This window comes from Rhinichthys klamathensis, unplaced genomic scaffold (assembly GCF_029890125.1).
Source record: "Rhinichthys klamathensis goyatoka isolate OS25496 unplaced genomic scaffold, OSU_Roscu_1.1 h1tg000656l_1, whole genome shotgun sequence".
Lineage (NCBI taxonomy): Eukaryota > Metazoa > Chordata > Actinopteri > Cypriniformes > Leuciscidae > Rhinichthys > Rhinichthys klamathensis.
In genome coordinates this window covers 197,522-224,347 of record NW_026607099.1, presented here as the reverse complement: position 1 = coordinate 224,347, position 26,826 = coordinate 197,522, and the positions used below count along the sequence as shown (strand labels likewise).

The window sequence follows — 26,826 nt, the reverse complement described above, 5'->3', positions numbered from 1 at the left end:
ACGAGAAGAGAAGAGACGAGAAGTGACGAGAAGAGAAGAGACGAGAAGAGAAGAGACGAGAAGAGAAGAGACGAGAAGAGAAGAGACGAGAAGAGAAGAGACGAGAAGAGACGAGAAGAGAAGAGACGAGAAGAGAAGAGACGAGAAGAGACAAGAAGAGAAGAGACGAGAAGAGAAGAGACGAGAAGAGACGAGAAGAGAAGAGACGAGAAGAGAAGAGACGAGAAGAGAAGAGACGAGAAGAGACGAGACGAGAAGAGACAAGAAGAGAAGAGACGAGAAGAGAAGAGACGAGAAGAGACGAGAAGAGAAGAGACGAGAAGAGAAGAGACGAGAAGAGAAGAGACGAGAAGAGAAGAGACGAGAAGAGACGAGAAGAGAAGAGACGAGAAGAGAAGAGACGAGAAGAGACAAGAAGAGAAGAGACGAGAAGAGAAGAGACGAGAAGAGACGAGAAGAGAAGAGACGAGAAGAGAAGAGACGAGAAGAGAAGAGACGAGAAGAGAAGAGACGAGAAGAGAAGAGACGAGAAGAGAAGAGACGAGAAGAGAAGAGACGAGAAGAGTCTGCAGGCTGTGATGTCAGAGCTTGAGAAGAGAATAGACGAGAAGAGACGAGACAAGACGACAAGAGACGAGAAGAGAAGAGACGAGAAGAGACGAGAAGAGACGAGAAGAGACGAGAAGAGACTAGTCTGCAGGCTGTGATGTCAGAGCTTGAGAAGAGAATAGACGAGAAGAGACGAGAAGAGACGAGACGAGTCTGCAGGCTGTGATGTCAGAGCTTGAGAAGAGAGAGATTCTCTCAGAGATCAAACGCAGAGACGCGACTGAAGATCAGCATTAATACTAAAAAAGATCACAATAACAGCTGGAACTGAGACGAGTGACAGCCCATTATCATCTCAAGCCTTCAGCAAACATTCATGCCTGTGCTGAAGACGCTCGCTAAAGCAAAGCCTTGATATTCTCGAGCACCAAAGAACACAAAACCATTTGCTGACAAATCAATTTATTTTACAGCTAGAGTTCTTAATAATACATTAAAACAACCTTAAAAATAAATGTTCCAAAGGGCTTTTTCTTGCAGCGATGCCATAGAAGAACCATTTTTGGTTCCCCAAAGAACTTTTCAGTCAATAGTTCTTAAACGAACCTTAAAAAAAGAACCTTCTTCCACTCTAAAGAACCTTTTGTGGAATGGAAAGATTCTGTGGATGTTAAAGGTTCTTCATGGAACCATTAATGCCAATAAAGAAGCATTATTTTTAAGAGTGTATCTCACTAAACACACTTAGTCACATTAAATGCAGTATGTCAAATGAACAGACATCAGCTATGAATAAATAAATAAAACAGAAGAGAAAATAGCCCTGGGTTTGAGACAGGCGTCATGGACGGACACCTCACAGACACACAGTGAAGAGTCTCGGCAGAGGAACGCCTTCAAAGATCTGTGAGATTTCACACGCAGATCTCTGTGTGATGTGATGCCTGATCACTTATTTATCTTTAGCCTTTAAAGGTTTATTTCTTGTGAGCTTTCTGAATAAGACTGAGCACAAACATGCCGTCACTGGCTCCGCACGAGCGTGGAGCGGAGGACCACGGGGAGGGTTATATTTAACGGGAAGATGCTTTACGTAAGAGATGCCCTACTTTCTGCAGGATAGCGTGGAAAAAATCTTTCTCTCCTAAAAAAAGAGTCTCTCCTACTCTCTGCGTGCGTGTTGTGAATCTTCATTCTTGGCAGATCTGATATGTTTCTTACCTTCCGTCAAATTCAACATCTCTTTCATCCTCCCTTCTCAATCATTCGCTCTCACTGACTGAATTTGTTTCCGGCTTTCAATCATCTCGCAGTCGCTCTGAGTTGTCCTGCATTTCATTCACTCTTTCCCCTCCCTGCATCTCTCTCTCTCTCTCTCTCTCTCTCTCTCTCTCTCTCTCTCTCTCTCTCTCTCTCTCTCTCTCTCTCTCTCTCTCTCTCTCTCTCTCTCTCTCTCTCTCTCTCTCTCTCTCTCTCTCTCTCTCTCTCTCTCTCTCTCTCTCTCTCTCTAAACTTCTTTCCTCCTGCGTAAATTAGAAAATTTCAGATCACACACACGCATGGCTCAGACCACAACCCAAAAAAATCCTTGTTCAAAATTATTCAACAAGGCCTTGAATAATTTAACAGACTATATACACTCACCTAAAGGATTATTAGGAACACCTGTTCAATTTCTCATTAATGCAATTATCTAATCAACCAATCACATGGGAGTTGCTTCAATGCATTTAGGGGTGTGGTCCTGGTCAAGACAATCTCCTGAACTCCAAACTGAATGTCAGAATGGGAAAGAAAGGTGATTTAAGCTATTTTGAGCGTGGCATGGTTGTTGGTGCCAGACGGGCCGGTCTGAGTATTTCACAATCTGCTCAGTTACTGGGATTTTCACGCACAACCATTTCTAGGGTTTACAAAGAATGGTGTGAAAAGGGAAAAACATCCAGTATGCGGCAGTCCTGTGGGCGAAAATGTCTTGTTGATGCTAGAGGTCAGAGGAGAATGGGCCGACTGATTCAAGCTGATAGAAGAGCAACAGTGACTAAAATAACCACTCGTTACAACCGAGGTATGCAGCAAAGCATTTGTGAAGCCACAACACACACAACCTTAAGGCGGATGGGCTACAACAGCAGAAGACCCCACCGGGCACCACTCATCTCCACTACAAATAGGAAAAAGAGGCTACAATTTGCAAAGCTCACCAAAATTGGACAGTTGAAGACTGGAAAAATGTTGCCTGGTCTGATGAGTCTCGATTTCTGTTGAGACATTCAGATGGTAGAGTCAGAATTTGGCGTAAACAGAATGAGAACATGGATCCATCATGCCTTGTTACCACTGTGCAGGCTGGTGGTGGTGGTGTAATGGTGTGGGGGATGTTTTCTTGGCACACTTTAGGCCCCTTAGTGCCAATTGGGCATCGTTTAAATGCCACGGCCTACCTGAGCATTGTTTCTGACCATGTCCATCCCTTTATGGCCACCCCATCCTCTGATGGCTACTTCCAGCAGGATAATGCACCATGTCACAAAGCTCGAATCATTTCAAATTGGTTTCTTGAACATGACAATGAGTTTACTGTACTAAAATGGCCCCCACAGTCACCAGATCTCAACCCAATAGAGCATCTTTGGGATGTGGGGGAACGGGAGCTTCGTGCTCTGGATGTGCATCCCACAAATCTCCATCAACTGCAAGATGCTATCCTATCAATATGGGCCAACATTTCTAAAGAATGCTTTCAGCACCTTGTTGAATCAATGCCACGTAGAATTAAGGCAGTTCTGAAGGTGAAAGGGGGTCAAACACAGTATTAGTATGGTGTTCCTAATAATCATTTAGGTGAGTGTATTACACAGTTAGAAAAGCAATGTGCACATTGGTTTTCTCGCTAAACCAGCCAGCGTTACACTGAAAACAATGAAACATGAGCAGAACGGATATCTGTGTAAACTGTTCATAACCGCTCGTCATCACTGCCACAGATCAGCGAGAAAATGGTTTAATTAACATTTGATAGTTTCTTTCAATAATGTTTCAAGAATAGTGGCCATTGTTAAGAACAATTAAAGGAATAGTTCACTTAAAAATAAAAATTCTGTCATTTATTCACACTCAAGTTGTTTCAAACATTTATGAATTTCTAAGAGGAAAAAACTATGGAAGTCAAAGGTCTCCATCCGGTGTCTGGTACCGACATTCTTCAAAATATCTTCTTTTGTGTTCAACAGAAGAAAGAAATTCATACAGGTTTGAAACAACTTGAGGCTGAGTAAATGATGACAGATTTATCAGAACTATTAATGTAAGTAATATTTGTAATTTTTAATAATGCCTAATGTACTTTATGAATTTACTGGATTTAGGAATCCATTAATAATAAAGCTCTGGCTAATAAAAAGCCAATATTATTTTTATTTTATTAGGCCAATAACTGATAAATGGTCACTATTAAAAGTCTACAGTCTGAATAAAAAAAATAATAATACAAATTAAAATCAATGAATTTTGGTATTGCAATATTATAATGCACAGTGCATTTAACAGTATTATTAAATTATGAATGTATTTAAAGATAAACTTTAAAGGGATAGTTCACTCAGAAAAGAAAATACGTCATAATTGGGTGAACTATCCCTTTAAGTGAGCATTACAACATGCACAATTAATATCCAATATCAGTGTTCAGTATATACAAAATGAACCAAAAATGTCTATTAACTCATATAACAAATCACTAAAAATTCGTTCTTTGTAAATGAGGCCCCTTGTGGCTTTCAATTCTTTATGAATTTCTTCAAGAACAGCACACAAATCCACTCTACCTAAAATGTTTCATCAATGAGGCATTAATGAATTGCATTAATATTAATATTTGTATGCAGGCAAACCGAAAGGATTATAAAAGTAAGAGCTCAAGACTGTTAACATGTGAACGCTGGCAGACTTTAAAGGAGAATCACACTGGAGACTCAAAGCTCTGGAAACCGAGTGGGTGGGAGAATATTATCTTGTTATTCTGTGAACACTTTAAGCCTTTTATAGCTATTTGTAATATAAATGCACCATGATGATAACCTGACTCCGCCAGATGGATTTGCTCCGCATATCCATCTGGAAACCTTCCGTTGAAGTAGTTTTGGTAAGGGGCGAAAATACTGGTTAGCTGATTGGCCTATGTTGGTGATAGACGGGCCAAATCAACCAATCAGATCAACGAAGCATATGACGTACTAACAGAGCGTATCTTTTCCTCTGAGAAAAGCCTCCAGAACAGTGTTTTGCTCTTCTTTCAGTGAAGAAATACTCTGTAATTCCGATAAAACTTGCTCGATAGCCACGCTGATGCTAGTTTCATCCGCTGAAGCCGACATGTTCTTTAGACTGAACTGACGCGCTTCTCGTTGCGTCACACCTCAACCCGCCTCAAAGCCAACGCTGATTGGACGTTCGTTTGGTGAACTGCTCCCAAATTTTCTTTAACGGAAAGTATCCAGACTGATCTGCGAGTGAAACCTTGAAAGCTCGCGAGATCAGGATGGTCTCACGAGGCTACCATGATGATAGAATATCTGAACAATAACCTGGAATGATATTATGGCTTGATTTTCCCATATTAGATAAAGTGTTGAGGTGAGAAGCAGGGGATGTTTCGAATGACACTATCAAACTGCTCATACTTGTTCTGCAGTATGTACACTTTGCATTGAATATCTGGCTTACCTGCAGGCCTACATTTGCCAAAATATGCAGAAGCACAACAGAGCGAGCACACACTGTGAGACTCTGTATCCCAGAAAGCAATGCACTTGACTTGACCTTTTCTTTTCCACTGTGACAAAAGAACCAAAAGTAATATCAACCACGACGTCACGTTTCTCATCTCTTTCTTTACTGATGAATGGATCTGACCAAAGACTTTTAGACAAACTTGTTTATAATAAAATCATAATATATTACAATTTGTAATAAATGTTATAATTTTAGACCAAAAATATTTGTAATAATGTCATTTATATAATGTATCACTGTTTCACATACTACTAAAATCTGAGTGGTGATGCAAGTGGTTAAAGGTCTGGGCTGGCAACCAAAAGACCGAACCGAAAGGTTCAAACCCTGGAAGCGCTGATCCATCACCACTGTGCCCTTGATCAACACAATTAACCTGGGACAAAAAGACTCAAGGTTGTATAGCCTTCTCTGCTCCTGGAGGGCCACAGTCCTGTAGAGTTGACTCTGATGTTGGTTAGCTTGTTCAGAATTAGGGTTTGGACTGGACCTCCAGGAGCGGGGTTTGACTCCTTTGCACTTTGGCCTAGACTTAAGGTACGTTCACAAGACAATAATGTCCTAAAACCGGAAAAGTTTCTCCTTTACGTTTTTTTTGCGTACAGACGAAAACGTTGTCAAAACTCTCCCGTTCACATGGGTCCACAAAAACTATCTGTATCAAAAACTTTCACTTTGAAATATGTTTTCTAAATTTGGCATTTTCAGGACCGCAAAAACACTGTTATCCAGTAAATAAAATGCATAAAAAAAGTTTTCCTTTTTTTGTTGAAAATGGTGTTGTGTCAACGGGCCCTTAATGATGGATAGAAATTTATCTTGAAAAAAATATTTTATCTATATTTATCTATTTCAGAAATAGAAAGATTTTGTAACATTATAAATGTCTTAACCTTCCCTTTTGATCAATTTAATGCATCCTTGCTGAATAAAAGTATTAGTTTCTTTAATTTCTTTTAGAAAAAATATTTTGAAAACTTTTAAACGGTAGTGTATAATGTAACAAAAGTGTTTTATTTAAGATAAATGCTATTCTTTTGAACTTTCAATTCATCAAAGAATCCTTAAATAATTGCAACTGTTTTTAACATTTATATAACAATCATAAATGTTTCTTAGAATGATTGCTGAAGGATCACGTGACACTGAAAAGTGGAGTAATGATGCTGAATATATATATATATATATATATACTGTATATTACAATAGAAAACAATTGCATCAAATGGATCAAATAAATGCAGCCATATATATATATATACATATAATATTATGCATGCTTCATTTCTTCTAAGAATGTATTGATATTAATTTTATTAAAAATAATAAAGAAACTGACAGAATCCGCCTGTACGAGCCACAGACACTATTGCTTAAATGACACGAGCCCTTGCTGCTAATAAATTCATGTAAATTCGTTTCATTACCTGTAGTTATACGAGGGGAATTTCTTGCTCTCTTTCAGAAGCATTCTGTAGAGTGAAAGTACATGCTCTCTGCTGGACGCCGCCATAATGGAAACAGAGCTGTCAGTTCGACGCAAGGACCCAAGAACAGCTAACAGGAGGCGCGCCTGAACACATACACGCTCTTTAGCGTTAACATATACGATCCAAGCTGGGTTTCAATATTAATTGATACAGTTTTTTACAAGTAAAATATCATAAGGTAATACAGTGTTATAAATTAATATATATTATGAGATGTGGTGTTTATATTGATCAGGCACATCAGCAGTCGTCTCAATAACAGCACGCGCTTCCAGATAGAGGTGAGTGAGGGGTTGTTCTGTAGTTTCATGCGTTGATTTGCACACATTTATTCTGTTTTTTGTGAATTATGACGTGAGAATTACTGTCAGTGTGAGCATTTGGCGGCTGTTATTTGAAGTGTCGCTTGTCAGTATTGAGTTGTCCGTTTGAATATAAATTACAGGCTAGCTAGAGCTTGTTCATGAGTCTGAGCAGATTAATCTCAATGAAACTCCTCACACAAACAAAAAAACAATATAGCTGTTGTTTATATTGGTATTTATCCTGCCATAAACTATATCTGACTCTTTAAATGAAGTCATCATGCGATTTTATGAGACAGTGTTAGATTACTGGTCACTATTGTTTTCCCACTGCTGCTTTTTACATTTTCATGTTGCAAATAGCACTTTTGTGTGTGAAAAGTGAACTTTTGTGATATAATAACGGAAATAACTGAGCTTCGGAGTTTTGTCATTAAACAGAAGTTGTGATAGTTTTTTCTCTTTTGTATTGTGATGTATATCAAAGTGCAACGGCTTCTCGAACAAGAAAAAATGTAGGACGGGGCAAGAGCTTGATTTTGTCTGTGGGGAATTGATTGGATGGTTGTGGTTTGCTATTGGTGGATCTCGTGTGAGTGACAGGTTGCTCCGCCCTCATCATCAGAGAAGAGATGTCGCTATCATCGGATATCAATCATGCTGATCACCTTATTCCAGGCGGCTCATGTTGTTATGAAAATATTCGCGTTTTTGAATGCTCAGGTAAGAGGATGTAAAATTAGAAAAACTTTTTGTCTGTGCCGTCTAGACTTCGTCTTGAAGCCAGCGATCTCTCGGCCCGACTGTGTGGAACACATCGCAGAAACTAGCCCGACAAACGCTCGACGTTGGCAGACCTTTGGCTTTGTGTCACGGCCTTTATTTTGACAGCGGCTTCCATTTTAAGTCAAGTCCCCTTCATTTATATAGCGCTTTTAACATATAGACTGTTTCAAAAGCAGCTTTACAGTGATAATAGGAGATTAAAGTCGCAGAGATTGTTTTGGCTTTACAGCAGATCTACAATAAAGTTATTTTCCAGCTAAGTTAGTTTTTGATTGATTCACTTCCGTTGCAAATATCATTAGTTATTAACTTTCAACTGAAAACAGAAAACTTTTAATGTGTTCTGGCTGTTGATTTGCACGACAACAGTGTTTGGTGGCTCTTTTTTTGGTGTCTTGGTGTTTTACCACTTTCCACATCCATTTTGAGCTGAAACCTGCATCAATTAGAAAGCACTTTTGCTAATAAGCAGACAGTTGCAAATCCACAAATTGTACTTTAATCTGTTTAAAGTAACACCAGGGAACTTTTGCTCTCGGGGTGGGGTCCCCCTACAGTTGGGAAACAGTATTGTCCTCTAGACCTCCACTACTGTCGTAAACTCTGTCATCCTACATGCACGTGCAATTGTTGACAACCAGGATAGCCCTGAACACTGTAGGAGGAGGTCACATGCAGGTGTTCTGCTTGCGTCGCGTGTGAAATGTCTTCATCCCAGGTACAGTGGCATATATTTCAGCATGTCATATGAATATAATTTCATGGATTTTATTTTTTTTCTAACGACAAATGATCGCGATGATCACGTTTACAAGCCAGCGTCATTATAGTAGCCTAGTCTATTGGTTACCGTTTTACTGGATCTATATGATACTTCAATGCAATGTTTGAGTGGTTGATGATAACCATATATCGCCAATATTATAATATCAAGCTACCATAAATGAATCTGCAAATTTTACAAATCGATTTGCATTATAGCTTGAGGCAAGACAAATAAACAAATATCACAGACATGTTAGGTATCCTAAAATATGATTTTGTACATCTTATATATTTACTTGCAAGAATGCAGCCCCTACCAAACTTGTACACGCCGTTTAGACATAGGCTTTCATTTTATTTTTAATTTTTTTGCCAAGTCCGCATCGGTCGGGCACCCCTCCTCGTCCTTCAGCTCACGCTAGGGTTGCCGCGGTGAGGAAAATTTCCCACCGGTTAATCGACGTGTCACAACACCGGTAATCCCGGTGTCACCGTGGGGGGCGGGGCGGGGGGGGGGGGGTTAAATAGCTTTTAAATGCGTGCGCGTTATACTTTCACTTTCGAAATAAGCGTCAATTGGCAATTCAGCGTCAATTGCTTGAATGGACAAAAAAACAACAACTCGGCTTGCTGATAATAAAACTTTTATTTATAGACAGAACTTTTATTAGCATAACGAACGAATAAAAATAACCCCATGCATAGGCTGAAAATCGTACAAATAAGAACCATAAAACGTTTATTAACGAATAAGAAAATAAAACAGGCCTAAATAAATTACACATTCCGCCATTATCTTGCTTTTCTTTAATTTGACTCGTTCTCATCTCCACACGTGCTAAATGGAATCCTGATGCTTGCTGATCTGTGACGTGACTGGCTCTTGGCACGCACTGCGCAGTTCAGTTTTTAATTATAATGTATGCTCTCTTCTGAACTAAATAATTGATAATTATTATTTTTTTATTAATTCAAATAAATATTTTAGCAAAAACGAATACTTTAAAAAAGTCAAGACATCGCGGTGTCACGGTGGGAAAGTGATGTCACCGGTGATGGGGCTTAAAACCGGTAACACCGTCAACACCGTCTATCGCGGCAAGCCTAGCTCACGCCAGCGAGAAAATGCTGGCCCAATGTTGATCCTCGTTCTGCCTTTAACGCGATCACTTTCTCTTTTTCTCTTTTTGCTTTGCTCCGATAAAACCTTTGCTTTCTTGTTTTTCTGTGCTGCTTCGGCCATGACTATAACATTTGGCTCGCACGTCCGATTTTAAGGAAGTGGGGGTGGTGGTGGAAGTGACGTATGTGCCGTAAAGCAGTCGAATTTTGTAGTTCTCTTTGTTCGCCGGTTACTACCCGAAACCCGAAGTTTAAAAGTACGATTAAAAACGCTACAGACCCCGTCAGGCTATGGCAGACGTGTCATTCAACCTATTGTAAGTCGATGTACCATCACAAGAGACTTGGAAATATATTATGAAGGTTGAAAAGTAACCTAGTGCTGCTTTAACATGAAGCCATGATCCTTCAGCTTGAGTCTTCAGGCAGATTTCTTCAGGAACACATCAGATCAACCCATGGATTTGGCTGCAGATCTATAAGTTTTAGAGCTTCCAATAATGTCCACTTTCTCTGTGAAATGCTGGCTAAGGGAATCATATGCCTCTCGTGTGAAGAGTCGATGTTTGAAGATCCTTGTTCTTAAATTAAAGTGTGAAGTAAGTCACATCTCAAATGAATGTCACTGTGATGTGTTAAATCTCTGAGTCACTGCTGGAGATGTTATGAGAGGTTATTTACGAGTCGACTGCCATCAGTAAATGAAAGGATTTTTTTTTTTTCTGATTCAGCAGGGTTTAACATGGAGAGTATATAGTAGTCAACATTTGAAGTACTATTATGTTATTATATATATTATATATACACTCTAATAAAATGCTGGGTTGTTTAACTTTCAACCCAAATATGGGTAAAATATGGACAAACCCAGCCATTGGGTTAAATCTTTTAATTCAATTTTTAACCCAACAGTTGGGTTTGTCCATATTTGACCCAAATTTGGGTTAAAACAACCTTAAATTTTTAAAGTGTACATATATTATAAGTACTAGTATAACTTGAAAGGTTTTGATCCACTTCAAATGTTTACTACTGTGTGTGTGTGTGTGTGTGAAATGAACTGTAAAGAACTGTTGAATCGATGATTGTTGGTGCATTTGTAATGGGCTGTAAACTAGTGTTGGCGACAAAATCTGACTTTTGTTTAAAAAATATTACGCACCCCTATTTAAAAGTGACTTTTGTGTGAGGTGAGCTTAATGCATCTGTTGTACTATTGACACTTTTCACATGAGATCCTTGGAAATGTGGAGAACGGGAGACGACAGCAAATAAAATGGTTGTATTCCCATTTGCTCCGTTAGCAAAATAAAAATACATGATAGCGTTTCCATGACTTTCTAAAAGAGGGACAAATATTGAGAGAGATTGATTACAGCAGTCGGAAGAGAAAATGGTGTGAATGAAATTTGCCATCACACCCTCAGCCGTTGTATTAGAAACGCCTTCGCAATGTTAATTAGCTTGTTTAATTTACTGCAGAGGTAATATAACACAAAGTATAGCGTTATGAATATATATTACATTTTTTTTATATATATGTTAATAACTGTGGAAACAACTCCTCTTTGAAAAGGGTCCATGATAACAGACTTCTTTTGCTGATGTGAACGCAGTGACACACCTTTATGTCCTTTTAGAGAAACGTTTAATCTCATTTGTGTTTCTGACGGGTGTTGACCGAATGTCTTTTCTTGAGGGAAATATGGATTTATGGTGATTTTTCAATTCTGTTTGCAGTCCTTGTGTTCTGTGTGTTTTCAGCATAGCAGTGCCAAGGTTTGTGTGTTTTATCCAAGGCTCTTTCTCTGCAGATAACAAATCAACCCATCACCATCAGCTTTATGAAAAACACAAGCTGCCTTCTCGGTCTCCTCTGAGGAACATGTTTCTCTTGCTTTTCCCGTCTCTGAAGCATGAAGAACGGCTCTGTCTTTGACCCGCAGAGATCGATGTTGTGCTCATAACACATGAGTGTGTGTAGAGATGTTGAGCTCGGCGGGGTTGGGTGTTGAAGATGAGGTTGGATTTAAAGGGTGTCTGCTCCTCAGCGCTGCCGGAGAAGGTCACAGACGTGTCCTGTGTGCAGATGTCCCTAGCTTTGAGTGGAAAGGTCACCAGCGAGTGGCAGGTCAAGACAACAGACTGTGAAACCGTGTCATCTGATTGAGTTGATCTCTCCATTTGGAGACCAATTAACAGAGGGAGGAATGACAGCTGATTATGCCCAGGATTATTTAATGCGTTTGTTTATGCATTTATTTATCTCGATTTTAAATGAAGTACAAAGTTATTTTTTTGTCATGTAATAAGATGATAAATAAGCAAGAGGAAATTGTGGCCAAAAACTTGGGTTAGAAAATGTAGCCAAGATTGATCATTTGTTTTCTGTAAATGCATATTTTATAACAGAGCAAATGAGAAACTTAAGAATAACAGTCCACAAATAAATACAAGATATTATAAATAAAAAAATTGAACACTATTGAGCTTTTAAAAAAAAACAAAAAAACAAAGCTTTTGTATATGCGCTTTAATGCTGTTTTAAATTTGAAGGCATGTACAGAACCAATGCATTACAAACAATTCCTGTTTTTTAAAATAAATGCTGTTCTTTTGAAGTTTCTATTCAAAGAATCCTAAGAAATATCATAAAAATCTGAAGCAGCACAACAGTAATAATCAGAAATGTTTCTTGAGCATCAAATCATCATATGATTTCTGAAGGATCATGTGACACTGAAGACTGGAGTAATGATGCTGGAAATTTTATCACAGGAAGAAATGCATACATTTTAAAATATCACCATTTATTATAAATATTATACATTATTTTAAATTGTAATGTACAATATTACAACTTTTACTGTGATTTTAGTCAAATGCAGCAAAATATTTTAAAAAATCGTATCGACGTCAAACTTCTAAACAGTTGTGCATATTTATAGATATGTTTATTTATATTTATCTAAAAAAAATCAATCATGTATGAATAAGCCAAAAGTCTTTACAATATTGACAAACATGTCCAGCTTTTGACTGAAACTGTGTGCATATGTTTAAATTATCCCCCATGATACAGATGTTTACACATTATCTGTACAGTTATGTTTCACACACGTCTCAGAGCTCTTCCATCAGTGCTGTCAAACATGCAGGTTGGCTTATTTGGCAGACGAAGGACAATTTTCCAGTTAAATCAAGCTTTCAATGACCCCAAATGGACTTTCATCCAACTTAACAACATCTACTGTACCTCCATTAACAGTTTTTCAAGTGACTTCTCCAAGATGCCTTTCGAGTTACTTTCACTCATCTCAGTTTAAAGGGCAATTTCATGTCTAGTTGAATCTAAAGAGAAGCCAGATATATTGTTGTGAGTGTGTGTGTGTTGGTTTGTCACCTGGATAATATTCTTCAATTTTCATCTTTTCAAAACCGCATCCATTTATGCACAGGTCTGTCCGTGAATATATGCCTGAAATCAGAGATCAGCGCTGTTTTGGCAAGACTGTCTTGTTGGATGATTCTTGTTTTCATGTTGATGACATGCAGTTTTCAATGTCGATGTTGTGGAGATTGAGACAGCTTGTTAGTGTACTTTGTTTCTCCCTTTTGTCTACCGATTGTCATTCTTCCCTCGCAGCATATCATCGAAAATACAGAGAAGAGTCTTTTTCTCTCTTCACTTGAAAACCTCTCAGTCAATCTCTTTCTTAATGAGAAACAAAACTTCTCGATGACAGTTGAGGCCGCCTTCGGTTCTGTTTTATGTGCATTTCTTTTTTTTTCTCTGATATTTGTTTTTCATTAGTTTTTCATTAGTGCTTGAGGGACAAGTTTACAAGTTTAGGCTTACAAGCAGAGCTGGTTGCTTCTATCACTGTTATTCATCCTTCATTTCCCTCTGCTTTTAGGGATAAGTTATGGTTAGGGTTCGGTTTAAATGTGGGATCGGGTTACAACTATGTTTTCGTACAGGAAATATATGTTGATCTTGGAAAATGTCTTGCTTGGCAAAATCACAGTGACTTTATAAACAGCAGTAAAATTTAGGGTAGTCGCCCACACATTTTTCACAAATCTGAAAACTAGCCAATCAAAAACGCTCTCTTGTTAGTAATTATGTGCAAACGTTGGAGGGCAGGGTTTGGGGAAGAGGGTGGGAGAGGGAGAAGTCAACAAAATTTGCATCAAAATGCATACAGTACCTTCTAAATGGGTGTATGTAGACTTCAGAAACTCTTGTTATTAGCGACACCTGTTGGCGTCAAGTGAACCACCACTGCTCATGTCTGCACTTGACTGACTGAATGTGATTCAATGCCCTGATATACATGTACATGGCGTGGTTGATGAGATATGATCTTCCAGCACTTTTTCAGCTGTTTTTCAGGTGTACGGTAAATCAAGAAGACCAGTTAATCTGAGTGATCAAGCCAATCCAAGCACGCTCCAGCTGTAAAACAGTGTCTGATTGGTCTCCACACATCTTTCCTAGACACCATACCCGAGATCCATTTTCCACTGATGCGATCAGGTCCCGGAAGTCCTATAGCTTTAGCCGAACAGCATGTCATGTCACTGTGAGGATTTGCTCAAGATCTACGCATCAGGTTATGTTGTGTGTGTGGTCTCATTCAAATCAAGACGACCTGCTCTAAAAAAAAAGAAAGAAAGATGTGTGATGTACTATGGTTTACTAATGTTTCGCAAAGTTACAAAGCAGGCGTGTTGCAAAAGCCTCATCGGTACTGATCGGTGGTTTAGCGTCATCAAAATGCGATCGGTTCGTGAAATCGGCCAAATTTAGTGACTAGATCGAGTCATAGAATGTGATTGTCGGCGATCGATCTGAGCATCCCGACTTTTAACAAACATCCAGATGCCGTTCACACTGCTGAGAGCGGCGTTTAGATGAATATGTAAATAGGTGCTTTTATCTCAATAACAAAATAAACACTCAACAAAAATGACAGCAGTGAGAAAACGGCAGTTAAGAAAACATCTGATCACAGCTCTGCAATTCACTGCATCGTGATATTATGGCGCTTTTCCACTACACAGTACCAGCTCGCCTCGACTCGACTCGACTCGCCTTTGTTTGGTTTTCCACTGTGTAAAAGTTGTACCTGTACCTGCTTTCGGGTACTTTTTTTCGTACCATCTCCGGCGAGGTTCTAAGCGAGCTGAGGCGAGCTAAGCCGATACTAAAATGTGACGTGAAAACAATGCCGACTGCTGATTGGTCAGAGAGAATCTGCGTCATCATTGCACGCGCCAGATGGAGTATCCAGAATAACCCCGCCATTTTTAAATAGTTTGGCCAGAGATAGTTACTAAACTTACTACTATTATTATGGCAACTCGGAAGAATACGCCTTGGTCAAACGAGGAGGTGCAGACATTCCTTTGTTTGGTTGCCAAAGAGAGGATCCAGCGAGAGCTTGATGGGGCAACGAGGAACGAAATGCGTCGCTATGACGACCGGGTACTATTTGTGGCGGTACTTTCTGCAATGGAAAACGGAGCGAAAAGCGAGCCGAGCCAAGGCTTTTTTAGAAAGCTAAAATTGCTTTTATTTTTTATTAAACAGTGCTTTAATGAACAAATTGTGTCCTTGTCTTTAAATTAATTCAATTACAAGTAAACGTTTCTCAAGGATAACAAAATTATCTGCTAATGCTGTAAACTACAGCCCTTACTTGCACATTACTATAACATTAAAGCTTAACAACAGAGCCTAGACTTTTAGCCTAAATGATATAATAATAATCAACACTCAAATAACAAATTGTATGAAAACTGGACGTAAGGCAATTTTTTGCATTAACATGTTTTTACTCTAATTTGTTATTGTTATATAATAATTTACACAGTTGCTGTTATTTTCATGACAACTATTTTAAACATACATTAAATAATCAAGATATCATAAACAGGTTAAGTAAAATATAATATATAGGCTAATATATAGCATTTATTTAGTGAAAGAGTTAGCAAACCAGCAAGCTGTGGACACTGAATGACTTGCCTGAGGTAAATATAAAGCTATGTGAAAAACTGAGCGTTTTATTGACGTATTTCCGCTGTTGAAACACTGATTGAGTGTTTACACGAGTTATGATACCTTTCAGTAAGTATACTGTATCTTTCAACATACCTTCGGGTGTCCATTCATGTTTATTCTGTAACTGAGGAAGAGATGATCGCGCTCCGCGCTGCCGCATGCATACAGTGATATCTGTCACGCCACATCTAAGAGCGCCAAAACGGCATTTATTGTTTGCATTTCGTGATCAAATAGACATAATTTAAAAGATTACACCTTGCTTATTATCAAAAGTAACAAAACACTAATTATCGCGATTATATGTGGTTAATGGTGGTTAGGCAACAGCCCTGTATTCGTTGTGTACACATAACACATGAGGTGCAATGAGCCGGGGCTGGGCGGGGCCGCAGGGGGCGGGGCGTGTTCGGTTCGCCATGAGAGTATCGCGATACGTATCGTGGGTGGTGTATCGCGGTTTTTCGGTTCGGTTCAAATATCGTTACACCCCTAGCGCTGTAAAATGCAGAATTTACAACAGCTGCTAGCAAAGATATACGCCATGACTGATGACACCCAATCGTAGAGCCGAGCGTGAGCCTCTACTACGTCATCGTTTCTAAAGTCCTCCGTCTTGACCCGTCTACACTAAAACGCCCTCCGGAGATTCAAAACGAAAAACGGATCGGTAGCGTTTCTAAACTTCTCCGTTTTGGGTCTCCGTTTTTGCCGTTTTAGTGTGGACGGGAGGTGCAAACGTAGCAAAAGGTCTCCGTTTTTAAACGAAAACGCAGTAGTGTGGACGGGGCCATAGACTAGGAAGTCAGGGAAGGTCTTATTTTTTAAGTTTTGCTACAAGCTGTTCACACACCGGCAAAAAAAAAAAAAAATTATTAAGACTTGACGATTCTTAAATATAGCCCGTTTAAATATATGTCTTTATTTTTTGTCTTACACATATGAAGATCATTTTTTCTTAAATTCCCCCCCCCCCCCTGAGTTGTCAGTTCGCACTTGCATAAAATTGGAACAAATGAAAATAAATCTACATTTCTCAAAATATCCCGTTCTTTTTGGCAATGCTAAATTCTAAGGTTCATGCATAATATAGTAATAAAGATGTCTAGAGCAGAAGAAAAAAGTACCGGGAAACAATAATGCCATCCTCGGGGACAGAGAGAGAGCAGAACCATTAATACAGGACAGGAGAGAACTTTCCCATTAAATGTATATACATATCCTATAGGCTTCTGGAAACCATTTCAGTCATATGATATTATGCAAAAGTCTTGGCATGACAGAAAAAAATTATTGGCTAAGTTGGATAACGCTTTCTTTGCAATAAGGTTTCATTCCTAGATTAGTTATCATGAACTAACTATAACCTATAAATACTGCATGGATTAATCTTAGTGTATTTTGATTTCTACATTTACTAATAAATATTTTAATTTAATCAAAAGTTATATCTGTTAGCACAAGTTAAAGCACTTTAAACTAACATGTATTTTTATTAATAGCATTAACAAAGATTAATAAATGCTGAAAAAATACTGTTATAATGCATTAAATAATGCTTTACCTTATTGTAAAGTGTTACCCAAAATTGTTATGGTATTAATTCCCTGCACCGCACTAATTCATACACTGTTCTTTTTTACATCGAAGGGCTGATTTGTCACACCATTTGTCAGCTTAAGGGTTCAGTCTACAATCGCACTCATTGCACTGGCGATATTTTCTGCCCTGTTCGGATCGGTTCATTTTCTCGGCTCCCTGAGGACGACTTCTGTCTTTGCTCTGTCAGCATTAATGCTTTCTCTCAACTTTTATATTCTCTCTGCACTTGACATCTTTATAGTCTCTGAGCGAAGGGAAAGGTGCAATGAAACACAAAAAAAGTTAGAAAGAAAAGCTATTGGGAGACATAGGGCTATACAGTATTATATAGATAAATATAATTTTTTATATTCTATATACATTGACTTGAATGTTTTTGCTCTGAAATTACCACTATTACCTATTTTGTCTGAAACAATAAACAAAATCTAGAATCTTTTCTACACTCTTGTTCACTAAATGAATAAGACAGAATGATTTAGGTAAATGTAAATTATCATTGATATCCAATTGCATCGTCCTAATGCAGGCTCTTCCATTAATATTTTTGTGTGATGACTTAAACAATTTGTGATAATGAATCATATTTCTCAGCATCAGCGTTTTTGCAACTCAGTTTGAGAGGCACTACTAAAATAGCTTATTTTTGCACCTTGTACGAGCTGGGACACTCGCTCGAAAGTCTGCTTTCTGAACAAAACGGTTCTGTTTCATCGTCCTCGTTTGCTTTCATCGGTGCAGTCTAAAATATATATTTTTCCAAAAGTGATGCCATAGAAGAACCATTTTTTTGGTTCCACAAAGAACCTTTCAGGGACCAGTTCATAAAATAACCAATTTCCCAACATTTTAACAATGGGAAGAGCCTTTTGATCAATGGAAAGATTCCATGGATGTTAAAGGTTCTTCATGGAACTATCGATGCCAATAAATACCTTTATTTTTAAGAGTGTACGGGTGAAACTTGAAAAATTTGAATATCGTGCAAAAGTTCATTTATTTCAGTTATTCAACTTAAAAGGTGAAACTAATATATTATATAGACTCATTATATGCAGAAAGTGAGATATTTCAAGCTTTTATTTTGTTATAATTTTGATGGTTATGGCTTACAGCTTATGAAAACCAAAATTATTACAAATAAAGGCTTGAAATATCTCACTTTGCATGTAATGAGTCTATATAATATATTAATTTCACCTTTTAAGTTGAATTACTGAAATAAATGAACTTTTGCACGATATTCAAATTTTTCGAGTTTCACCTGTATTATGTTTGAATACTAAATTATGTACAAGCTTGTTGGCTATAATTGTAATTATTTGTCTGATATCCCATTTTCCAGACAATCTTTTCAGTGTTAATTTGCAATTGTTGGGCAACTCCAAAGAGGAAGTAGCCTGGTTAAAACCAGACCATTCTCAGTTGTAACTGAGTTATGGTCTGGCAAAGCTTCATAGACAAATCATTTCCAAAGGGGCGTCACCAACGGACGTAGCTCAAATGCCTCTGGGCGCAATTGGATAGACCTAAAACCAATCAGAGCGCTGAAGGAGAACAACTTAGTTTGAATAAACGAGCAGACACTGATTAGCTACTTGCTCTACATTGATTTAAAATTAACAGCAAGACAGCTAGAAGTGAATGTACTTTCCGTTAAATAAATCACACACAGTAAACAAAACCTTAACAAAAAAAACTTTGCAATTTAGGCGCGCAAACTGCGTGCCGGTGCGGTGAGACGTACATCTCGGGCAGATTCGGCTTGACGTCGGTCATCCTCGGACGCGGCGCCGCGCGCGCTGTTACAAAAAACGCCGTGCACACCATAGATATCCATAATAAAGGCTAGATGTCTTACGGCGGAGTCTCTATCGTCATCACCGGCGGCCATCTTGTCACAGGCTAGCTTTCTTGCGGGCTCTGTGGTACTGATGTATGGTAAGAGCACAAATACTCTTATCTTGCTGAAATCTTGACGGATTTTCAAACGGTTTGGTTTCTTACAAACGTTATTAGTGTGGCTAGATAATTTTGGTTGATTATTTATTTATACACTTATTTTTCATAAGTGTGCAGTGTCATAACTACATCTCTGACGTTTATAACAAACCAAACCGTTTGAAAATCGGTAGAAAATTGAGCAAGTTATGGTTATTTAAAAAGTACATGCACCATTAACACAATGTTACGAGTGAGCGAGCTGCCTGTGACAAGATGGCCGCCAGGTGCGGACGTCGACCTCCAATGGCCAGCAGCGCGGACGAGACATCTAGCCTTTATTATGGATATCTATGGTGCACACAGACAAAAGCTAGTTCACACTACATGATTTTAAGCCCGATTTGCAAATCGTTGAGCTCGCCGACAGGTCAGGGTGTTATCGCGTGCAAATCGCGGGGGATTAGCGGGCGATTAATACTCGCCAATCTGTTAGTATGAAAGAGCCAACAACGCTTCAAAGACGCTCGCAGACGCGTCGCCGAGCCCAGAAAAATATCTAGCATGCTAGATATCCAGAGCTGTCGCACGACTCAAGCTCACGTGATGTCATGAGCTACAGCCAATCAGAGCAAGGCATGTTCGCGTGTTGTGTTCTTCTTCGTCTTCTTCGCTGGGTATTGGCGCGCGTGCTGTTTCGCGTCATTTCCGGTTCGTTTTATCGCGTGATTTTTCGTGACAAAACGTGGTTTGTAGACAAGATAGAATCGTTGGGTGACAGAGTTGTTGTCAACTCGTGTAGTGCGTTACCCCCTGTTGCGGATCAATCACGTTGTGTCGTGTGGTGTGAACTAGCTCAACAACTTGAACACTCCTGATTTCACAGAGAGCAAGTCATGTAGTGTGAACCGCACAGTTCAGCCCGACGTTTTAAAATCATGTAGTGTGAACTAGGCTCAAGCTGATATTAGTATTTAAACATTCTCTATGATAAAAAATGTTTGTGAAAAAAATATTTTAAAACATGGTTTTGCCGGTTATAGAGTTCCAATGACGGTGTTCAACTACCGTCACACCCCTAGTTCCATTGCTGTGCTGTCTAAAGCCCGCCCCAACGTTTCTGATTGGTGCCGCGATTTCGACGGATTAGAAATGGGCTTGAATGAGCTCTTTGCCAGACTAACTTGCAGAGCAAATCTAAATTTGCCGGAAGTTGTCTGGGTTTTCCCAGGCTAAAGAGGAAGCAGTTCCATGCAGCTTTTAGGCAGGGTGTCTTCAGGACAGCATGAGCGTTTGTCTCCAGTTGCCCGGTGAAGGAATTTCCCCATCATGCAGCGCTCACAGTTGAGCAATGGAGCTAGCATGAGTCGTCACTATCGCAGATCCTGCTGTGTCTGCACTGCATCAACTCGCCACCCACTCGCTTCTGTTAGTGACTGACTGAACCCAGAATGCACTTGAGTGCCAATGATTACTCAGCCTACATCAGTCAGCAAGCCACAAGCTGGCTATGACAAAGCTGCATGTAATGCTAATGCCCGAGCGCTCCGATCACTAAACCCTGAAGTCTGCTGACTGAACTCCTGGGTCTGACGTCGACTCGGGCCACTGCCGACAGTCGTGTCTTGAGCGTGTGTGTGATTAAGTGGGTGAGGAAGAGGAGGACTGTTTCTTGTCCACTTCAGTGATGCAGTCAGGCTTAAGTGCCTTTCATTGATTTCCAATGGGATGTTAGTTACGAGCACACATGATTTGTCCTGTGGTTGTTTGGGAAGATTAGGGCTTGCACGAGATTTAGGCTTGGTGATCTTTGCGAATCAAAGAGCTAGAGACCCCATTCACACCTTGTATTTCGCACCAGTTTTGGTTTTAAACTGGATTCAAATCACTCAAACCTCATTCAGAGGAAGAATGCTTGTGATCACATTGCATTTATTGCTAGTTCGTCCCTAACAACATCAAATGACTCCTTATATCCCACTCAATCAACCATTGTGCTGTAACAAGAGTTTTACTCTTTGCTGGTTATTCATAGAAGAATATGAAAATGAATACAAATTTGAGTGAAGTTCAAAAGGCACAAGAACAGAACTTCACCAGTTTAATTGATATCAATGACAAATAAGATTTTCCAGGATAAATAAAAGGAAAATTCTGGGAAAAGGAAAATTACTACAGTGCTACAGAGTAATTGCACAAATAATTAATTAATATTAATTTTCAACACAGACTTACTCTAGGGTTTGGTTTGGCTTAGGGTTATTTGCTTGTAATTTTGCATAATTTACTGTTATTACTATAGTAAGTACATGTAATGTGTAACAAGGACACAAAAAAATCGAGTTTGTGGCAAGTTCTTAGAAAAGTACTAATGTTTATTTTTAATTTAATGTATTTAAAAAAAAAAAATGTCATGTGGTGTAACCAAGTAAAAGTAAAAATATTTTCTGTACAGCTTGAAAACTTGTAAGTAAATAATTTTCAAAAAGGTTTTAAAATATATTTTTCAAGATAAAACGTATTTTTTTATAGAAATATATTTTTCAATATTTATATAATATATAAATATAGAAAAAAAATATTCATCTTAATTCTGTTAAATTAAAAACATGGTCATCATAAGCTGTTTCCATCAACTAATTTTTATGCAAGTTTTGGCATATTGCATAAACAATGCTGGATGGAAAGAAACGCATACATTCTAAAAACGTGCATTAAAAAACGTATGCGCTCAATTGAGCTGGATAATTTTTTTATCCAATAAAAAGACAAACTATGATAGCAACACATTCACCAAATTAATCCCTCGATGCAAACCAGCAGACCAATCGCATTGCACAGCATCTCAGATGTCGGTTTGGGCATTTGGAAATGCCTGAGCCAAAAGTCTCTCATCAAAATTATTTGGTATAATTGAAGACTAAAAAAATACTGTTTAATGTTATTTTTTTATTTATTCATTTTCATAATAACTTCATAATGCATTTTGCGAAGTCAGACTATGTTTGTACATGTGTGCTGAGCAGAGAGCTGGTAGAGTTATATTTTGCTTAGAGGTATGTGTGCAATGCAACGCTCGCTCACTGAGAGAGATGTTGCAATGATGATGATATATTAAATGTGTATATGTTAAAGGAATGTTTCAACTGATGCAAATGTACCACAGATGTATACACTGAAGAAATAGTTTCTTAATGTGGAAAGTGGATTGTACCATGTGCATTAGGTAGGCTATACATTCCATTTTAAACATGGGCAACTTGTTTTTCTACCTTACAAGGAAGTTGTAAGTCTCTCTGTGATGTATTTAAGCTGAATCTTACTGTACCACCTCAGAGAAACATAAAGGCATGATGGGGTGAGAGGAAGGAGAAACATAGGGATGATGGGGGAAAGGAAGGAGAAACCCAGAAACCATTTACAGCTAGCATGATGGGATGAGAAGATACAGATACATATGGAATCTGACACATTATACATAATAAATCTTTTGGTAAAAAGTAACTGGTGTAGCTTCCGTGATTCAACAATAGTAGGTGGAAGCAGGAGTTTCAAATCTACAATAATGATCTTCTAGCACAAGTAATTTATTATGGTGTACGGAAAAAGAGCCACAGCTTCCTCCCATTGCAGCAACTTCCATTTCCATTAAAGATATTTTGCACCAATTTCCCAGGAAGTGATGCTTTTAAATGATCAAGTGCTTTATCCGCAAATGTTTAATGAGATATTCCAATTTTGCACACGAGTTAAATTCGCAACTTTGCATGGAAACAGCTATTGATGATGTCTGATGTGTGTATGCATTGTATGCATGCGTCTTTTGCATTTTGAATGTATTTTTAATTCAGTTCATCGATTCGGATTAAATTCGTTCGTATCATGTTGACCCTGAATATCAACATGCAGCAGATCACATACAGTAAATAGGAAGTAATACACTGAAGTGGTAAGTGATGCATGTAGTCATGATTTCCTCGAGATCCAGTCATAAGTGGTCACTGGAGATGCATTTCACACACGTTAGTACCATATGTCAATGACGATCTGTCTCAGCGGACCATTTGTGATTGGATCACCCAAGATGGATGGTAATACAAGGTGTAAACAGGACCTTAGATTTCCCGCTGTCAGTCACAGTTGAGTCGATATTACTAGAACAAGGGTTCCCGCTGATGCCAGTGCCCTGTGATTATTGTCCTTACTACATCCACTCTCAAGAGAGGTGAACGGCTGGTCATTACTCAGCGTGCAGCGTGGATTACGTGGGTTTGAACCCATTGATCTGTGTCTCCTCTGCAGTACCTGGAATAATTCAAACCGGGTAAAGGCTGTGACTGGATCCATAATACACCTTCCATCGTGGCTTCTCGCTAAACAAGTTTTCTAGCTCTATCTTCTGTTCTTTTTTAGACCTGTAGGGCCATGTGACATTTTGTCATACAGTGTTGAACATTTCATTGATTTCATTGTGGTGTTGATATTCACCATGCCACACTGAATTTCAGCTGACGAATCTCAAGGGACTCGCGCCAGACTTGAGAAATGCTGCAACGTCTAGAATTTCATTTATGCTAAGACCTGCTAAGACTCGCTTTTGCCAGGAGCATGACACCGGTCTGCTTTGAAACCTTGGTAAAGGAGAAAAACAATAAATTGACTTACTAATAAGGTGGCTACAACCTGTATACTGTGGATGAATGGATGCCTTGGGAAAATGTACTTCCCGAAGGGGAAATTAGTGTTCAAAATGGATTTTTGTTTGTTCTCATGACTTAATTGCTTTTTCTGAAATATGTCATGGTTCGACTTCATTCAAATTACTATTATTATTTCATGTTTTTTAAAAAATATGATAAAGATACAATTGTAACTGGAGGGACAATCAAACATGTTCATAGTGTACTATTAAAGGTACAATATGCAGGATTTTCCACCACCAGGGGTCGCTAACCTCTTACAATAACAAAGGCGTATATTAATGACATATATTCCGCATTAAGCGGAATTATGGATATTGTCGTCAAGCTGATGGATCTTTTATGGATGAGTGAATACATTGATGTTTTTAACATGACTGTGGTACTATGAAGCAGGGCGCGATTGCTAGACGTATACCAGCGCCACACGCAACGCGAGTCCCGTGGATATAAAGGAATAAGGACATTTCATTCTACCGAACTACACGCAAGTGCTGAATTAATACTCACACAGGTCAGTTTATTAGAGGAATTAAACTTGAGGTAACGCAGCGCTGTTTCACTTGCTCTAACAGTTACACTATCACACTAAATGGCATTTGAGTGTGTTGAATGCTGTTAGTTAGGTTGTGTGTTGGCTGTATGAGACTAAGCTAGATTAACATTTGAGAATAACATACAGATCATATTCTAACTTTTCATCATGTTGAACTACCTAACATTGATTAGTTTTATGTACATTTGCTCACCTGTGTAATAAAGTACATGCAACACTCGCGTCCCTGTCAAGTCGAAGTTAGTCGCGGACGTGGAGCTCTCGGCATCTCGAAAGATTTTGATCTTCGTTTTAGTCCTCTTTTTGTCTCAAAGTCTGCTTGCCATGGTCCATAATGTTCGAACAAAACAACAACAGCGTGAGTGTCCTTCTAGGCATAACCGGCATAACCCAGTTGTCAACGTCTGTCGCCATGGTTACTATGGCAGTACGAGGTCAAACCTGGCGGAAACCGAGGCTAACGCGGATATGACGTCACAGATTGGCGACTCCTCACCCCTGCTCACACGCCCCATTTCCTTGGTTAAAATCGCAATTTTCTCACCATTTACAAATAGTTGGAAACATTTGGGATATTGTAAGTAATCAACTAAACAAAATATATAACATTGGCCTAGTGGTTTTTGGATGTTTTACTGCAAAAATACTGCATATTGTACCTTTAAGCTGCACAGATTGAAATCGGGCGATAAATGATATGGTACCAGTAATTCCTTAAAGTAATAGTCCACCCAATAATGAAAATTATGCCATAATTTACTTGCCCTCAAGCCATCCTAAGTAACTTTCTTCTTTCTGCCGAACATATTATCCTGGCTCTTCCCACATTTGTAATGGCATTGAATAGCGCCCGAGTTTTTGAGGCTTCAAAAAGCACTTCCATCCATCATAAAAGTAATTAATACGACTCCAGTGGGGTGATAAATGCCTTTTGAAGCAAAGCGATGGGTTTTTGTGAGAAAAATATCAATATTTAAAACTTTATAAACTATAATCACTGGCATCCGGCAACAGCTGTATGTGCATTCATGAGAGAGGCAAGTTCCCGCGGAAGGGTGACCTCACTTTAAGACCGAATGCACAGACCGAATATACTGACACACATCCGGTTTCTTTCTATTCACATAACCGAGAGAATATTTGTCGAGATGGGTATTTTGACATAATTTTGTGTGTGTGTGTCCGTTCAAACGCAAGTAAACGCGAAAGAGGAATCAATTTGGTGTCCAACCGTGGGGCCTGATCCGTACGGATCAACTGCGATCCATTGCACCCATTATAATTAATTGACACACTTATCACCATGATTGCTATCTTACCAGAGATGGAGAAAAATCCTACTCCAGTAAGTAAACGTCCCTGTCCCCAAAAATGTTGGTACTCAAAAGCTCTTCCCTCCACGTTTTCTGCTGCGCATCTTTTATTTGATCTTTTATATTCCCAAATTAGCATTCATGCCTAATGTCATTTGATCAAAGTACTGAGATCTGTTGATCAAGAAGTAGAACAGCGTGAAAGTGAAGGCTCGGGGCATTGTGGAAATGATGTTGAAGCATTGTTTACTACAGACTCTGATTATGCCACCATCAGGTTCTCTGCATTGAGACTGGCAGCAGTGCTGGCCACCTTGATCAGTTTATTCAAGCGTTTTCAATATCCCTGAACTGTTGTCGCTCACACGGCAGAGGAAAGCATGCTTAGGAAAGTACGCTGACCATCACAGTGTGGTCAAATAGGTCAAATTGAAAGTAAAACCCTACTTGGAAGCTGTTTTCCAACTTCGTTGTTACTAAAACAGCTGTTGCTGTTGAAGCCATGACCTCTCGGTCAGTGCACATGCTTCAGTAAATTGAGCTGTGGTGCTCAAACTTGTTGTTTTAACCCAATCTTTCTCCGAAGAGGTTTTCAGCTCAACAATTCTCCTGTGTGGTGGGTGTATGCTATCCGCAACAGGACTCCTAACAGTGTAGCCTATTTCACAGTCCAACACGATCCACTCAGCTTGTTCAATGAGAAATGTTGTTATTAGTCTGGCCTCAGTCTTTTAGCACAAATTAAACTAGTCTATCTTCACTCTCGGCCCTCAGGCGGTGCATCAGTCAGACAAGGAGCTTCTGCATTTAAAACCATTACTGCCATGAACATG

The 26,826-nt window shown here is 38.9% G+C and overlaps 2 protein-coding genes across 2 annotated transcripts in view; one reads left to right on the top strand and one right to left on the bottom strand.

The window, feature by feature from the left end:
* The window catches only part of LOC130076506 (LYR motif-containing protein 4A), a 109,435-nt gene extending 102,514 nt beyond the window's left edge, over positions 1-6,921 (bottom strand). Inside the window, exon 1 of the mRNA XM_056241602.1 lies at positions 6,771-6,921. Within this exon, the coding sequence (XP_056097577.1) occupies positions 6,771-6,856 (86 nt within the window). The 5' untranslated portion in view covers positions 6,857-6,921. The remainder of the gene's footprint in view (positions 1-6,770) is intronic.
* A 65-nt stretch (positions 6,922-6,986) lies between these two features.
* fars2 (phenylalanyl-tRNA synthetase 2, mitochondrial) overlaps positions 6,987-26,826 on the top strand; it is a 179,522-nt gene continuing 159,682 nt past the window's right edge. The window contains exon 1 of the mRNA XM_056241599.1: positions 6,987-7,114. The gene's annotated coding sequence lies outside the window, so the exon portion shown is untranslated. The remainder of the gene's footprint in view (positions 7,115-26,826) is intronic.